The sequence below is a fragment of the Lepidochelys kempii genome, chromosome 7 (assembly GCF_965140285.1).
Source record: "Lepidochelys kempii isolate rLepKem1 chromosome 7, rLepKem1.hap1, whole genome shotgun sequence".
NCBI classification, from domain to species: domain Eukaryota; kingdom Metazoa; phylum Chordata; order Testudines; family Cheloniidae; genus Lepidochelys; species Lepidochelys kempii.
Genome location: NC_136386.1, coordinates 73,210,061 through 73,228,147, shown reverse-complemented (window position 1 = coordinate 73,228,147; position 18,087 = coordinate 73,210,061). Strand labels below are relative to the sequence as shown.

Here is an 18,087-nt window from a genome sequence, read left to right as displayed (position 1 = left end):
TGGACTGGGACCTCAAAGCATTCTTCACTGGATGTTTTCCAAATTTCTGTTCCCATGCTTGCTGGGTTTGGCTGGGCAAGGAGCCACAGATATGGCACTCAGTGGAAACATGAACTTTTCCAAGGATGCACGGGCATATCTGATGGTCATAGATGACTGGGAAGGATTGGGGGCAGGAGACAGCTCTTTAAGCCTGAAATCGTGGACATAATCTGAGTCCCATACCAGAAGGGAGGCAGTCTGAAATCTAACTAATACCTAATTAGCTTATTTTAGAATATTTATAGATTCAAAGTTTAAGGGGGATCACTGGACACTGGAGGGTTGAGCCTCAGACCATGTGGCAACTGGAGAGGTCTGTACCACTCTATGTCCTCGGTTCAGAGCATGAGGTGAGGAGGGACAGAGGTGCTGACCAAGAGAAACTATTAGCAAAAGTCTTCCCATCTCAGATGCATGAACATCCATGGTAGAATACATACAGGAACCAGTACTCGACTAACCATAATTTCTCCCTAGGGAGGCATCCCCCTACCCAGACCACCTAACAAAAACTTGCTTCTGCAAGGATCGTCACGGAAGGAGCTACTCAGAAGTTCAGGTTCCAAGTTCTAACATCATGATGTTCTCTTCACTCTAATACCAGCCACAAAGTTGTATGAGAAGCTTATGAATGAAACAGTCTCAGCACTTTTCCATGCTGTTTCCTTCTTCCTGAATGCCCTTCTGAACTGGTCTACAAGTCCATGCTCTTCTCCACATTCAAGCCACTCTTCACGTACTCACTTTGACATATACAAGAAGTAAGCCAAACAACAGTGGACAAGTAGATGGACATTTGGCTGCAGTTTATAAACAGAGTATGCACAGATGGCCAATCACAGTATCCATTTTTTCAACTGTTGTGATAACTGGGGACTAGTAGGCCTACCTCAGTTATGAGTTTAATGTGGGGAAGTTGGTGGAAGTTTATGAAATGGTCCAGTCTCACGTAAGAAAAAATGGTAACTGGAAAAGGTAAGTCCAACTTGGCCTATTACATAACATTGATTATAAAATCAGTAAGAATGAAAAACAAAGACTAAGTTAGTCCAAACAAAAAGGCTTTACCAATGTAACTCAAGGACTGTGTTAACAAGAAAAGTAAGGGATCAGAAATTAACAGATCAAACTTGCATTGTCCGAAATTAGGCCTAATTCAAGAACAAAAGGAGAGGATGGACTATTCCGCCCATCAGCCCTTAAAGAGACTTTGATGGGTGGGACTTTGAGGGATTCCAGGAGGGGGAAGGCTGATAGGACTCTGCACCCGAGACTTCATCTTTCTCCCACGGATCACAGAAGTCACTACATCATTGGAAGTCTGGCTTTCACTGCTGCATCAGTGTGTTCTTTTCTGCTCCACTATCTTTCCTCCTGTCCACTATCTCACAGCTTTCCATTTGATCCTGAGGTCAACTGTACCATACATCATCAACACAATGAGATGAGATGGCACATTTAGCTCTGGCCATCCTAGGGACCAGCCAGACAACGTTGCACATTCCAGACTGGAAGATAAGTCTGAAGCAGGGCAATTGCTGTCATGGATGACCTGTCACCTCAGAGTATCCATTTGTGACTGACCAGCATCCAGAATTCTGCCATCAACCAACACTGTATTTCCCCAACCTTTGCTCTCCTGTCTCTTCTTCCCCTTGTGTCGGTTTGTCAAAACCAGGAAAAGGAGGCACTCTTCAAATCTTGGAACTGAATAACAAAAAACCATCCCTTTGCTTCACACCAGGTTTTCAAAAAAACCGAACAAACCTGTATATACTCGTTCATAAGTCAAATATTTTTGGTAAAAAAGTGACGCATCGAAGAGCGGGGGTCAGCTTATAAACAGGTCTGCACCAAAATTTATCGATTTTAAACTCTGTGAAATCATTGAATTGAATATCTAATACACTGTTTTGTTTACCTGGAACGTCTGCAGGCATGGAGCACCTCAGTTCCCTGCAGCTGCAATTTACCGTTCCCTGCAAATGGGAGCTGTGGGAAGTGGCGGCGAACCAAGGCCACTGGGAGCTATGGGGCTCCATGTCTGCAGACACTCCAGGTAAACAAAACATCCCGACCCGCCAGCAGCTTACCCTAATGGGCCAGGAGCCAAAGCTTGCCAACCCCTAAAATATAGGGTCGGCTTATGAAAGGGTCATACGGTTTTTACTATTTTTACCTATCCATATTGGGGGGTCGGCTTATAAACGAACTGGCTAATGAACGAGTATATATGGTACTCTAGCTGATATCCTCTAGTTTAAACAAAAGACTTTGACAGAATGATTATTTAAAAACTTAGCCAAAACTTATTTCAGTTTTGAAGTGCTTCATGACTTTAGCTCCTTTTCTCTTGGGTATACTAATTAACAAATTTCCAAACTTTAGCATAAATTTTTTTAGTGCATTTGCCACGGAACTACACAATCCAAAGTCTCTCTGTATGCCAAACTCCAAACCTTGTTTAAAACTCTTTAATGTTGGACAGTTTCAGAGTTATGCTAACATCTTTGACACTTTGGGCTTATATATTCCACCTAAACTAATATACTACCATCCCTGTTGTACCATGACAGCCCAAGTACAGGAAGTGTGCCTTGTTGGTAAACCACATAGCATACCTTAATGCTACTGTATTCCAAACAAGGTACACTGGACAGATTTCACTGAACTTAACTATCTAGATACCAGATATAATGTAGTTAAATTCTGAAATTCAGTAAAAACGTAAGCACTGCTTCTAAATGTAACTATTTCATGAAGCACCACTAAGTTTCATTTTTAGATATACAGTTTTTCATTTGAAAGAGTTAATGTTTATAGCCAATGTAGGGGTACATGGTAAACACACTTCAAACCTGTCCCTCAGACTTTGCTCATCAATTTCCTAAGGTATTAATAGAAGCTAAACAAAACAAAACCATCCAGTGATCTAAATGCTGGTGAACCTGAGAAGAAACATGTCTTCTGGAAAGAACCACTTCTAAAGTGTCATTTTATTGTACAAATCATCATTTTTTATATTTGTCACACTACAGTTTTCTTGCTGAAACTATAATCTTGACAGCATAGGTGAAATTTTACAAGTTTTTATATGTCAGTTTGTTACTCAGGCTCAGTGCTGAGATCCTTATATTACATTAAAGTTACATTAAAATGGAGTTAAGATTATGTGTACATTTCAGTAATTTAAGGTAAAATACATTAGAGATACAATTGTCCTCAAAACAAACACTATAAGCTTTTTCATGACACCATGCAATAACCAAATTGGTAGCATTACTCTAAGGCAGGGGTCGGCAACCTATGGCACACGTCCCAAAGACGGCACGCGAGCCAATTTTTAATGGCACGCTGCTGTCTGCTGGACCCCAGCAGACAGCAGCGTGCCATTAAAATTCCTGCCCCGCTGGCCTGCTCTTTTCCACCTCCCCGCCCACCGCTCTCTCCTTGCGGGGCAGGCAAGCTTCCCCCTCCCCGCACCTCTTCCCCTGGCATGCTGGGTTCCTGTCCCTCCTCTTCTCTCTCCCTGCGGCCCGATCAGCCAATGGCCCTTGCTACGAAGTGGGAGAGAGAAAAGCAGAACCACAGCACGCTCTCTGCTCCGGGACCTTGGGGAGGGGGGTGGAATCAGGGCTTGTCCCCTCCAGCCATGAGCACATGGGAGCTGGGAGCACCCCCACACCCCCAGCCCTCTGCCCTGACTCCTGCATCCCCTCACACACACCCCAGCCCCCTGCACCCTCCTAGACCTCTGCCCTGACCCCTGCACCCTCCTAGACCTCTCCCTGCACCCTCCTCACACACACCCAGCCCTCTGCCCTCACCCCTGCACACACACCCCCCGCCCCGTGCCCTGACCCCTGCACACACACACCCCCCAACCCCAGCCCTGACTCCGGCATCCCCCACACATACCCAGCCCCCTGCCCTGACTCCTGTACCCTCCTCACATACCCCCAGCCCCGAGCACCAAACGGGAGCTCCTGCACACGCACACCCTACATTCCCACCTGCACCTCTCGCACCAAATGGGAGCCGCCCAGATAAGCGCTCCACACCCAAACCTCCTGCCCCAACCCTGAGCCCCCTCCCTGATTCTAGCTCCTGGTCAGACCCTGCACCCCAACCTGCTCCTTCACCCCCAACCCTAGTCTCAGTGCACTCCCACCCTCATCTCAGTGCAGAGACCGGAAGAGAATGGCTAGAATCAGGGAGAAGGTAGGTACCGACTATGTGAGCAGGGCTGGGACCCCAGACCGGCAGCCGGCTGAGCGGGGCCGGCAGCCGGGACCCAGGCTGGCAGGAGCCAGCGGATGGAACCCCAGACCGGCAGCAGACTGAGCGGCAGTGGGCTGAGCCGCTCAGCCCACTGCCCGTCTGGGGTTCTGGCTGCCGGCCCCTTGCCAGCTCGCTGCCGGCCTAGGTGAATGGCCAGGCTGGCAACAGGCTGAGCAGGCCGGCGGTGTAAGATCAGCATTTTAATTTAATTTTAAATGAAGTTTAAACATTTTGAAAACCTTGTTTACATACGACAATAGTTTAGCTATATAATATATAGACTTATAGAGCGAGACCTTCTAAAAAAACATTAAAATGTGGTATTGGCACGCGAAACCTTAAATTAAAGTGAATAAATGAAGACTCGGCACACCACTTCTAAAAGGTTGCCGACCCCTGCTCTAAGGTATTACAATGCAATGGTAGTAGGAAATGCAATGGTAGTAGGAAATTCATTCGAACTATAGGAGTGGGCATGTAGTGTTCTGCGACCTGCAATGTGCAGGAGGTCAAACTAGATGATCATGATAGTCCTTCTGACCTTAAAGTCAGAGTCTATGAGTAGTGATACCATGGTGGTTATGGAGGGAGTCAGCATAAACGGTTGTTTCCATACTTTAAAATTATGGATTTCTATTTAATTTATTCCTGACTCTAAATTACCTGGGTTTTATAAACACAATACATTTACAACATCCCTGTAATGTATTCTACCCTAAATTACTGATAGGTACTCACTCAATGTACTTGTTGAGCATTTTTTAAATTACTTTTAAAAAAATTCAAATTGTAATTAAGAAAACATATACCGACAGTAAACAAGAAGCCACAAGGGAATGTTACCATGCAGTATTTCTAATGAAGTTATGCAATATCCAATAATTTAATTTAACTTAACTTTTAGGGACAGATTCACCACTATGCTCTGGCTGCTTTATACCACTATGGAGCAGTGCAACGTAGCTGTGCATGTACTCCAGCTTTCCAGTCCTTCTTGCTCTCCACATTCCCTTGTGTGTACTTCCTTCCCAGGTTTGCTGTCTCCTGTGCTCCTTATTGAGCACATCTGGGGTAGTGGGTAGCCCATGAAGACAAATATTTTTTTTCATAAATTTGTCAGTTGAGGCGTAAGAATAAAATCTTTGGATAAACTCCAGTTTCTCCCTGCTTTAAAAATTGCCACAACCCTGTTTTTCCTCAATGAGAGGAATCAAGCTACCCTCAGACGGAGGCTCTCCAATCCTGTCAGAAATCTAAGAGGAATAGGTGAATGGAAGCTGTGACTCTCTCTGCTAAGAACAACCTGTGCCCTCACTCCAACTAAAAACAGGAGTGGGGTTAGTTTTAAGAAGGGCCTATTAACTAAGGAGAGTCAGTGGCCTCAGTCCTACTGCGAATAGGAAATGGCAGCCACTTAGAAAAAAGGCAGTTCTTCACAGTTGTTTTTTAAAAAAATAAAAGAAAAAAGTATGCATCAACACTGCTGAAAAATAAGCTTTTAGCTATAGAGAACATTTGCACAAATAATCTACTCCTTAGCATGAAAGGACGACTAGTAATGGACGACACCAAGAATGCTGAGGTGTTTAATGCCTATTTTGCTTCAGTCTTCAATAAAAAGTTTAATTGTGACCAGATGCTTCGCACAAACATGATGTTAATATTAACAAGGGGGAAGGAAACAAAGACAGATTAGGGAAAGAACATGTGAAAGAATATTTACGTAAGTTAAATATTTTCAAATCAGTAGGGTCTGATGGAATTCATTCTCAGGCAAACACCTAGAAGATCATAAGGTGATAAGTAACAGTCAGCATGATTTATCAAGAACAGGGTAACAAGCCTTGTGGATGGGGGAAGCGGAAGATGTAGTATATCTTGACTTTAGTAAGGCTTTTGATATAGTCTCAGATGACCTCAAACAAACTAGAAAATAAGGTGATAAGTAACAGTTAGCATGGATTTGTCAAGAACAAATCATGTCGAACCATGATTCTACACTTAATGAAGCAAATATCTGAACTGTTAACAATTATCTTCAACAACTTGTGGATGATGGGTGAGGACCCAGACAACCGAAGAACTGCAAACATAGTACTTATTTTTTAAAAGGGGAACAAAGAGGACCCAGGGAAATTATATACCAGTCAGCCTAACTTCTAAACCTGGAAAGATACTGGAACAAGTTATTAAACAATCAATTTGTAAGCATTATAGAGGATAATGTTTAAGTAATAGCTAGTATGGATGTGTCAAGAACAAATCATGCTAAAAGAAGCTAGTTTCCTTCTTTGACAGGGTTACCGGTATAGTGAATGGGAGAGGGCAGAGAAATAGCAGATGTGATATACATTAACTTCACCAAGGCTTCTGACAGTCCCATATAGCAGTCTCATAATCAAACTACGGAAATGAGCTCTAAAAATTAATATAAAGGTGGGTGCACAACTAGTCGAAAGACTATACTTAAGGAGTAGTTATCAATGGTTTGCTGTTAAACTGGGGGGAATGTATCCAATAGACTCCACAGGGATCTGTTCTGGATCAGGTACTATCCAATATTTTCACTAATGACTTGGATAATGGAGTGGAGAGTATGCTTACAAAATTTGCAGATGACACCAAGATAGGAGAGGTTGCAAGCAGTTGAGAGGGGGGACAGGATCAGAATTCAAAGTGACCTTGACAAATTGGGAGAACTGGTGTGAAATCAACAAAATGAAATTCAATGAAGACAAGTTCACAACACATTTGGGAAGAAAAAAATCAAATGCACAGGTACAAAATGAGGAACAACTGTGTAGGCAGTAGTATTGCTGAAAAGAATCTGGAGATTATAGTTGAGCACACATTGAATACAAGCAGTTAATGTGGTGCAGCTGAAAAAAAGGCTCAGAGAAGAGCAACAAATATGATAAAAATTTTAGAAAACCTGGCCTCTGAGGAAAGGTTAAAAACTAGGTATGCTTAGTCTTGAAAAAAAGGAGACTGAGGTGGTGACCTGATAAATACTTTTCAAATATGTTACAGACTGTTATAAAGAAAATGGTAATCAATTGTTCTCTATGTTCACTGAAAATGTAGTATTAGGCTTAATCAGCAGCCAGGGAGATTTAGGTTAGATATTAGGACAAACTTTCCAACTATAAACAATAGTTAAATACTGAAATAGGGTTACCATGGGAGGTTGTGGAATCCCAGTCAGTGGAGACTTTTAACAACAGGTTAGATAAACACCTGTCAGGGATGGTCTAAGTATACTAGGTCCTACCTCATGAGGGGGTGGGTGGCAGGGGTGGGGGGCGGGGTCGACTAGTTGACCTCTTGAGGTTCCTTCCAGCCCAACATTTCTATTAATATAATAGGAACTCTTCAGGAAAAAGAAAAAGGGAGAAGGAAAAAAAAAAAGCACATGGCAACAGATCTAGGCCTTAGAAAGAGACACCTTGGACAGTCAGGAGATATGGGACCCTTCATTTAATGGAAGCTACAAACTCTCATCTATTCATACAGGTGAGCCCCATTCCAGGTGTATTTTCAAAAACCAAATACTCAATACACTAACTGACCAGACAAGAAAAACTTACACAGCATTGCAAAAGGATCTGGGTTTTATTAGATTCTGCTAGAAGACAAGATCCCTACTAAGAATTCTGAGTAGTCATTTTTCCATGAAATGACAAATAAAACTCAAACACACAAATGAAACAGGAAACAATGAGGACTATATCTATGCCACATTCCAAGCTTCTGTCCTGATTTCTGTAGCCCTGATCTGAAAATCAAGACTAGAATTATTATTTCTTTTTTAAATATACACACACCAACAGGGAAAGCATATTCTCTTCTCCACTCCCCAAAACCCATAACACTAAAGTTTTGCTGTAGCCTTCTGAAATGGAAGAATATCTTTAAGCAACAATCAAGCATGGAAGATTGCCACCCAAAAACTAAAAATCTTAAGCCATGAGTACATGAAAAATGGCATTATAATGGAAACAGTTTTGTACTCTTAAATACAGATTTGGCTTCCAGGTGCCAATTGTAATATTAAAGTTGAAGCAAGTCGATTAAAACAAACACAGTGACACATCAATCCAGGGGCGGAAAAGACCTCAAAAAAGAGTGCCAGAATATCCAGGTAATCAAACCGTTTATTAACTGAATAGTCCTGGGTGCTTTATAATAATTTTAAGATGGGTTAAATATTGCATCCATATCAAATGGGATAAGACAGAGGTAATCAATAAGCAGACCACTAGACACTTCTGAACAGACCCCGAAACCTCTTTATTTACTTATTATCATGATTATAATATTTTGCTATTTTCTCTAGAGTCTGGACCTTGACAAAGAAATTTGGACATTGACAAAAAATAACTGAGTACCCTGGGATAACAGAGATATATATACTACAAGAGCCTCAACTCTACAGCGCTGAATAAAATAAGAAAGTATTACCACTTACCCTCTTTGGCCCACTAAAAATCTTCCTGGTATTTTCTTTAGATTTATCGCCTTGTTTATTTGTGGACTTCTTATTGCCTTCAGGCACACCAGATGAATCCTCTGAAAAATCTAGTAGATCTGTAAAGGTAAATATAATGAAAAGATATTCTAACAGTCAGCCACTTTCCACAAAATTCTGTTCTTGTATCTAATCTGCTACATTTTTAGGTGCTGAAATTATAGATTAGTTAATGATAGGTTTCAGAGTAGAAGCCGTGTTAGCCTGTATCCGCAAAAAGAAAAGGAGGACTTGTGGCACCTTAGAGACTAACAAATTTATTTGAGCATAAGCTTTCGTGAGCTACAGCTCACTTCATCGGATGCATTCAGTGGTGAGCTGTAGCTCACGAAAGCTTATGCTCAAATAAATTTGTTAGTCTCTCAGGTGCCACAAGTCCTTCTTTTAGGTTAGCTAATGACATTCTCAAATTTACAATTATTTTTTGAAATTGCTCGAGACGACAATGCAGCATTTAAACATTTGCCAAAAACCTGATGTTAAGGTTTTAGTTTATACTTGTTATAGCTTGAGAAATCAAATTTCTACCCAAACACTCGCTCAAGATCTATACTTGAAAAGGTTAACTGATCTTGAAAGAATTTATACTGTTTTTAACTGGTTGCTAGGATAGCAGAACTAAGTTCTTTATAAATCTAATATTTCACAAGATAAATGGAAGTTATATTGGAAAAGAAATGGAGTAAATCAAGATGGAAGTCAATGTTTTTAAAGTACATTACCTTGTAATGGGTAAAGGTTGGAAACAAAAATGTATACTACTGGATTAAGAGTGACCATTTCCAGCCCTCAGAGTTCACACACCAGACCTTAAAACTGACAGTGGCCTTTTATATTGACAGCTTTTTTGGCACAGGTATGTACTGTATAGTAATCTCACACCTCAGGATCATGCAACTTTATAAGTTAGTCATCAGTCTGAAGCTTTGTATAAAATTGCTTTAATTAAATTCACCTTTGTACAAATTTATGTTCATACCTCACTTCTGAGAGGAATGTAAATATTAGAAGTATAGTGGATATACTTTTGAATCTTTTAACTATTTCTAGTGGCATTCCCACTTAATATATACCTTGCTGGAAATAGGTGAGTAGTTTGCAGATGAAAGGAACCAGTTGGCAGTGGTCCCAGGGGTTCTCTTTTCAGTACATCCAGTCTCTGCTGCCCAGATCCCTCTGGTACTCAAAGTTTTGGTTGTAGATCTCCAAAATTAATTCATGTGACCCTGCCTTCTCTCCAAGATGGAGTCGACAGGAGAAAATAATTTTCATTTGTGTTGCAGGGTCCTAAGCATAAAGGCTTGGAAACTAGTCTGCATGTTCTTTGATTTGGTGCTACTCAGATGTTATCACAAACTTTATTTGGGAAGTGGAGGCAGGAACGCAACGCAAAATTAAACTCATGTTTAAATAAAAAACAAAACAAAAACTGATCATGGGTGTACTCCTAGTGAGCTACCCATATTTTAGAACTGTAATACATGTACATGCTAGATCAGTTGCTCTATAAAGTTATTTTTGCTTTTCCACACCCACACACCAACAAATATTGAACACTAGGCAACATGTTTTTCACAGTACAGGTATCTGAACTCATTATGCCTGTAGAAACCATTAACATTTTCAGATGCTTTTTGTTACAATTTGAAAATTGTTAGGTTGATACATACAATAGTTTCTTTAAACGTAATTTTATTTGAAACAGTTCTAGACTAGAGATCAAAGTCCTACAGTAATATAATATGCTTTCATTATGGGGTAATAATCCAAAATCTAAAAATTTAGTAGTAGCCCAAGGGAATCAATGTGCCTAATGTGCCATTAAAAAACTGTACAATTGCCTAACAAGTGACAAATCATAGCTACAGTCATAGAAACAAAAAAGTGGGCATGAAGCCTGCAGTGCTGCTGCTATGGCTGGCTCACCGAGCATGCACTGGATTTCATGCAGCAGCATTCCATGATAAGATATGTAAGGCTTTTTATTATGGTCAGGCCTTCTTACCTTCTCTGTGAAATTACATAACCAGTAAATGGATCTGAAATCGTGTCAATTTCTTCGGTAATCCCACAATCTAACATTCAAAAGCAAGACAAGTACTGCCAAATTAGGTCATCTTAAAGATCCAACGTAGCTTCAAACTGCATTTAGTTGAACAGCAAGAAAAACTGACTGCTCTGCATTTCAGATCCCTTTCTCCAATTATCAAAAATCCAGCATATTAGTTTTGTATTGGTGCTCCATTATGAGCATTTTGAAATTTGTGATTTTTTTCACCCCACACTTCAAGATGACTTAATTTGATAGTATTCGGGGAGCCCACCAAGCTAGTGCCTGTCAGTGTCAGCAAATATAAGGAAACTTTTTCTGATCCGTCCACTGAAAGTTACTCTACATTTCTGACACCCGACTATCTATATTCAATATCTAAAACTGTGCATGTATACAGTGTGTTACACAAATCAGACTCACATTATGAATTATTTTAGCTGTGCACTGCAAAAATATCACACGTTTATTGATGTCTCAACTTCCTTTTCCCAAGGTGACCAAGTTTAGGGTTTAAGAAATGTCCGACTTTCCGCAGGTCATTTGACACCAAAGGCAAAAAACTTCCTTTGCTCTGCCCTTAGTTCTTATAGTTTGCAAACTGTTTATTTAGTAGCGCATCACCTCTCCCCCAGGTCTTCAGACAAATCAGGCACAATGCCTATCTTGGAACCATCCAAATCAAATTTAAATTAGGTCATCTTTACCCAGGAAAAGTCTCATCTTAGATATTAATTTTAAAAATATTCAGGGTTTTATAAACCAGAGACTGGACACCCGCGCCCCCCCAAGCTCCAAATATCAAACACCTAGCCATGAAACAATCTCTGAGAAAGCTGACAATGTTCTGAAGGTAAAAGGTCTTGAAGCGATTGGTGACCAATTTATGGAAAAGTCAGTATTTAAAAAAATCCTTAGCAACCACCCACCCAGCAAGCAACAAATTTTATTTTTTAATTGAACAAATTTGCAATAATTTTCCTGTTTTAGAGGAAGATTACAACTTTACAGTAACATTTAGAACTGGACTATCGGTCAAACAGCTTATTTCCTGAAGTTTCATCTTGATAGAAGGAAGTTTCTTCAAAGCATCTCACGTAGAAACATATTTATAATGTATGATTTTAATGTTACGTAAGGTCTATTTTCATAGGCTGTTTCCCTCACACTTCCTTGGAGAACTGTCCCGGGGAAAAGCGTGTCTTCCTAAATCCTGTGAAAGTGTGTTTCTCTTATTTTTTTGGTGGTCTGCAGGACCACTGCAATAGACAAATTTTCATAAGATAATTGGGAAACTGGAGTATGGGGAAAGAGAAAAAAGGATCTATAAAGGGGAACTCTTACAAAATATGGAAAATAAAAATTGAAAAATACTGCTGTAGCAGGATTAGAACTTCCAAAACCTAAGAATTTTTCTTTTGTAGGACCTTGGGAAGGACAGAAGAAAATGAATAGAATAGGCATCATTTTCATCGTTTTCTACAGCATACTTAGTTTCATTTTACTCTTAATCTCAGAATCTGAAATGCTCCTTGATTAAGGCCTGCCTATCCTTGTGATTAATTGAAATTCTTCTTGGTTGAGAGACCATTCCCTTTGATTTTCAACCTGTGTAGCCAGTCTGTCCTGGTATTCAGCATTTTCTGTGCACAGCCTTGACAGAATCATGTTGTACTTTGGCCACTGAAATATTGTTGGGGTTTTGTTTGTTTTTTAACGTAGTGGAGTTTTGGTTCTAGTAGATGCAAACAATTTGCTTACTTTCTTGTAGGGGAAGTTAGTCAGGTAGTATCTTTGTTTTGCAATTTTGTAGGACTGCAGTTGGGAGTTGTCAGGGTTCCTTCCCCACTCTAGGGTACAGATGTGGGGACCCGCATGAAAGACCCCCTAAGCTTATTCTTACCAGCTTCGGTTAAAAGCTTCCCCAAGGTACAAACTTTGCCTTGACCTTGAACAGTATGCTGCCACCACCAAGGATTTTAAACAAAGAACACGGAAAGAGATCACTTGGAGACTTCTTTCCCCAAAATATCCCCCCAAGCCCTACACCCCCCTTCCTGGGGAAGGCTTGATAATCATCCTCACCAATTTGTACAGGTGAACACAGACCCAAACCCTTGGATCTTAAGAACAATGAAAAAATCCATCAGGTTCTTAAGGAAGAATTGTAATTAAAGAAAAGGCAAAAGAATCACCTCTGCAAAATCAGGATGGAAAATACTTTACAGGGTATTTAGATTCATAACACAGAGGCTCCCTCTCTGGGCAAAACCTTAAAGTGACAGAAAACAGGAATAAACCTCCCTCTTAACACAGGGAACATTCACATAAAACAAAAGAAACTAATCCGCCTTGCCTGGTTTACCTATACTGGTTGCAATACTGGAGACTTGGATTAGGATGGGTTGGAGAAGATGGATTTCTGTCTGGCCCCCCTCAGTCCCAAGAGAGAACAAACAACGAGCACAAACAAAAGCCTTTCTCCCCCCTCCCCCTACGATTTGAAAGTATCTTGTCCCCTTATTGGTCCTTTGGGTCAGGTGCCAGCCAGGTTAGCTGAGCTTCTTAACCCTTTACAGGTAACAGGATGTTGCCTCTAGCCAGGAGGGATTTTATAGCACTGTATACAGAAAGGTGGTTACCCTTCCCTTTATATTTATGACAGGAGTGAAAAAGTTTTTCTCCATCCTGATGTTAGACTGCCTTTTAATCAGACTATTTTGGGCTGCAACTGAAGACCTGGACACAAGGGAATTCTTATTTGGGAGTGAAAGCACAGATACAAGATTCCAGGCTTAGAGCAACTGTGGAGTGCCTCAGGGTTTGGAAAATGTTGCTATGGAAAAGACAAGAATTTGGAGCCTGGAAGATTTTTATCCCTTTTTGTGTTTTTGCCCTTAGGTGGACCAATTCTTCAGGTACACAGGTGAACAAGAGTAACATCTGGAAGGGACTTGATTCAGGGAACTTTCTGATTCACTTTGAATCCTTTTTGGAATAATATGGCCTGCTTATAGTCTTTTGTACACTGGAAATCTGATTTAAGGTAGGAGGAATTTTAGAAACCTTTAAATTTGTTTGACTGAATGTAAGCTTTTTTCTTCCCATCTGTCAACATTCAGAATAAATTGAAAGGAATAGTGCATTTCCACTTAGCCTAAATGTTATTCTAAGAATATTTTCTAGGGTTCTGTAATTTGCCACAGATTTTTGTTTGACGTCTTACAAAAACAATGGGATATATGTTTAGACAGATCAGGAACCAAGTTGGAGCATGGCAGAGGTGTTGCATGGGTTCTGTATTGAGCCAGATTCCATTTTTAAATATGCTGTAAACTTGGGTATAAATTCAACACTGCTGTGAACTGATGGTAGTATTTAAACTCTCACTGATGCCAATGGGAGTTTTGCACCAAGACAGGATGGAATAGAGCCTTTATGCAGTAAAAGGACATTTTCCCCCAGTACCTTATTCTTTATCAGTGGCAAAATATGTTCACCTTTAGGGCAGAAACACCAGTGGTCCTATCTTTCTTCCTCTTTCACCTTCCTGTTTATCTCCCTTATATTCTTCCCTCTGCATTTCATTCCCTGTAACAATATTCAGTTCCCATGTCCCACTGGGATTCACTCCCATCTGCTTCTCTCTACTAAAATGATCAGTAATGGAAGTGCTAAAGCTCACAAAGTAACACTAGGCATTAGAGTTAATATCTTTATAAGATGATAGTGCTAAGCAGTGCAGTTCATATTTAGTGCTTGAAGGAAAAACTAAACCAAATTCTTGTGAAATTCCAAGGGTTCTGGGATCTTATGTTGTCTCCTTCTGTGGGTTGGAGGTGAAAGACACTCCACTCCCACCCACATTTGCTAAAATGTTTGACATCTCTAGGAGATTATGACCCTGAAGATTCAGGAAGGAAAAGGCTAACTGCTCTGAGTTCTGGAAAATGCATATAAATGTCTTAGGGTCTGCCGGATGCCAAGCTTTCTGAAACATGTCAGATCTCAACTGTGCTTCTCATTCTGTCAAAGTCTATTTTTAAGAGAGATGAAATAACATCCCTTGATTATATTCTGTGGATGAGTCCTCCTTTTCTGAGGGCTGTCTAAACAGTAAGGGTGCATCTGATTGTCCATGTCTTTGGAATTTTTCAACCTATCAGCAAAAAACTTTAAGCTTGACGAATTTAAGCTTGTTCATCAGATGAGGCCATAGACTATCACAGAGACAGCCTGGTTTTCAAAAAATGACCGACACCAGGGAGTGCTCTCCAAATCATAACACAAACAATGAAACTATTTTTTTTTTGTATGTGGGGAAAAGGGAGATACCAGCTCAGGCACAGAAACTGGGAACAGAAGCATGAGCCCTTTGATCTCCAGTAGGATGATCTGAACAGATTGCTCAAACATGAAAAAAACAAGCTGTTGATACTAAGGACCTTCCCTTACTACTCCCTCAAGTCTCCCTCCCTTATTTCTCAATGTAGCATGAGTCTGGTAGGAGGAAAGAACAAGAAAATTCAAGTTTTTTGGTTCGGAGCTCAAAATTTGAACCTAGATTCATAAATTTTAAGTCCAGTAGTGACCATTTAAATGGACCTCCTGTGTAGCACAGGCCACAGAATTTTACCCAGAACATTTTGCCTCGAGTCCAATAACTTGCAGCTGAATCAGGTAATTCAAGAGATTAAGAATCTTAAGGATATCATAATTAGGTTACAACAATTAAAAATTAAGTAGACTTAAGCCTTGAAATCTTATCAAATCCAGAAGAATATTGCTTACCTGCATTAGTGCTCAACTGGGTGTCCTGGGAAAAATTCTCATTGCCATCAGAACTGGACTGAAATGAGGAAGATGGTGCTGTTCTATTTCGTTTTTTGTTAGATTTCCTTTCTGCTAACTGCCAGTCATCTTCATCATCCTCACTTTCACTCAAGTCATCAAACCCAAAGTATTTAATTTTATAATTGGAGCGTCCAGAGCTTTTAGAGCCTCCTTCATCTCCCCCACCCTCATCATGGTCTTCAAACCCAAAAAACTCCAGTTTGACATCCTTTTTGGATTTTGTATTGCTAGGTCGAAACCTAGTTGTAGTCTTGGTAGTAGCAATGTCTGCTTTCTTTCTTAGACGTCCAGCCTCTCCCAAGTCAGTAGGAGCTGCTGTAGTGAATTCGTCAATACGTTCCATTGTATCCTGTATAGTAACATTACAAACTGACAAGCAAGATGGATGGAGAACAGTGTAGTCTCTAGTACGCCCAACTGTCCCTCTAAAACTGGTCCCACTACTCAAAACAGCTTTTCTTGCTGGGTTCACACCATCATTATTTGATTCATTATTTGCTTTGGATAAAGACTGACTACTGCCATCCATTAGCTTATCAAAATTTGTTGTCCCCTGTTTTGCCTTGTTGGATCTACAATATGTCCTGCAGTTGCTTGGCCTAAGAACAGTTTGCACAAGTTCTTCACTAATGGCTTCCTTTGGATTTTCCATATCTTCTTTATCAAACTCTTCATCCTTGTTCTTAATTTCTGAGAAATGTTCACTATCAAAATCTAACATATACTCTCCAGTTGTGGAGTCTTCAACTTCATCCTCCCATTCATACAAATGAGTTCTTAATGGCCCCTTAGTCTGAGATATTTCTGATAGAGAGTCTGAGCTTTTCCCAATACGGGAGTCCCAAGAGTCAAGAAAGTCCTTGGTTTCTATGTTGTACCCAGAAATGTCTGTGGTTTCAGCATTGGTTTCACTACTGTCTTCGGCATTCTTGTAGATGAAGTGACTGTTCTTATTATCGTCACTAAAATTCTGTATTTTATCTACAAAAAAAAGAGGGAAATTAATATAAGTAATACAAATAGAGCCATGTTATAACCATCAACTCCAATACTACCTTAAATCAGACTTGTCTCAGTTCAACAGAGAGAATTCTCAATGCTCACTGGCACATAAAAAAAGTAATAGTCTCAATGAAATTATCCAAAAATTGATTTGTAAGAATTTAAAGCAAACTTAAGATTTAAAATATATTTCAGAACTTAAACATACATATATACAAACTTTTCCGTTTTTCTGCAGCAAAATCCTTTCCCCATGACACTGATCTAATGAGCAGTTTCCTAATAGAATAATTTTGCCAACTTCAAGGTTAGCTCTCTGCCTAAGGCTCTTGTAATTAAAACAATGTTTAAAAATCCTCTTTGTAACTACTCAACCATTTCTACAACCTAAAGAAAAAAAGGAAAATCAGTAATAAATCAAGTTAAACACAGTTAACGATGAATGCTCAATCTCACTATTTTAAATTAAACTAAACTCAAACATTAGAAACAGAATTTCATTTACAGTAGAACCTCAGAATTACAAACACCAGAGTTATGAACTGACGAGTCAACAACACACCTCATTTGGAACCGGAAGTACATAATCAGGGAGCAGCAGAGACAAAAAAGGAAAATACAGTACAGTGCTATATTAAACAAACTGCTAAAAAATAAATAAACAAAAGGAAAGCAGCATTTTTCTTCTGCATATTAAAGTTTCAAAGCTGTATTAAGTCAATGTTCAGTTGTAAACTTTTGAAAGAAACACCATCATGTTTTGTTCAGAGTTAAGAACAAGCTCCATTCCAGAGGTGTTCGTACCAGAGGTTCTACTGTCGAATCAACTTAGTTTTGCACATGAACATGTTTCTGTCCATATACCACTGAACTATCTTATGAAGATAAATAAGGGATTAAGAGTAGAGAAAGGGAACAATCCTAGAGGAGTTTCTAACAATGTTACAAAAAACCACCTTCATCCAACTCCATGAAGATAAACAAGAGAAGATTCATAATTTGTTCTTCAGAAGTTTAAACTTTGATTATAGGAATTCACCTCTATGTATCTTGAAGAGAATTTAAAATACATGAGAAGATATGTTGGGTCCTAGACTTAACACTGACCAGATGACACTATTCAAAACACACACAAACAGTCTTTGTCTACACTGAATGTTGAGGTGTGACAAATTTTGTATTAGTTAACATCTTGTTTATGATACATGCTCTCTGAAGTGTGGACAAGCTCTATGTATGGTAAAGCCGAGCAAAATGAGGCTCCAATCGTGGCTGTAGCCTTTAAGTGATATTGTAATGAAGTGGGAGAAGAAAGAAAGTTACTTTTGGT

The 18,087-nt window shown here is 39.8% G+C and overlaps 1 protein-coding gene across 5 annotated transcripts in view; it reads right to left on the bottom strand.

The window, feature by feature from the left end:
• WAPL (WAPL cohesin release factor) overlaps window positions 1-18,087 on the bottom strand; it is a 127,004-nt gene that overhangs the window by 50,142 nt on the left and 58,775 nt on the right. For all 5 annotated transcript variants that reach the window (XM_073353327.2, XM_073353329.2, XM_073353330.2 and 2 more), the window contains exons 3-4: window positions 15,693-16,736; window positions 8,792-8,910 (exon numbers count right to left, since the gene is read on the bottom strand). In XM_073353327.2, coding sequence (XP_073209428.1) covers window positions 8,792-8,910; window positions 15,693-16,736 — 1,163 coding nt within the window. The remainder of the gene's footprint in view (window positions 1-8,791; window positions 8,911-15,692; window positions 16,737-18,087) is intronic.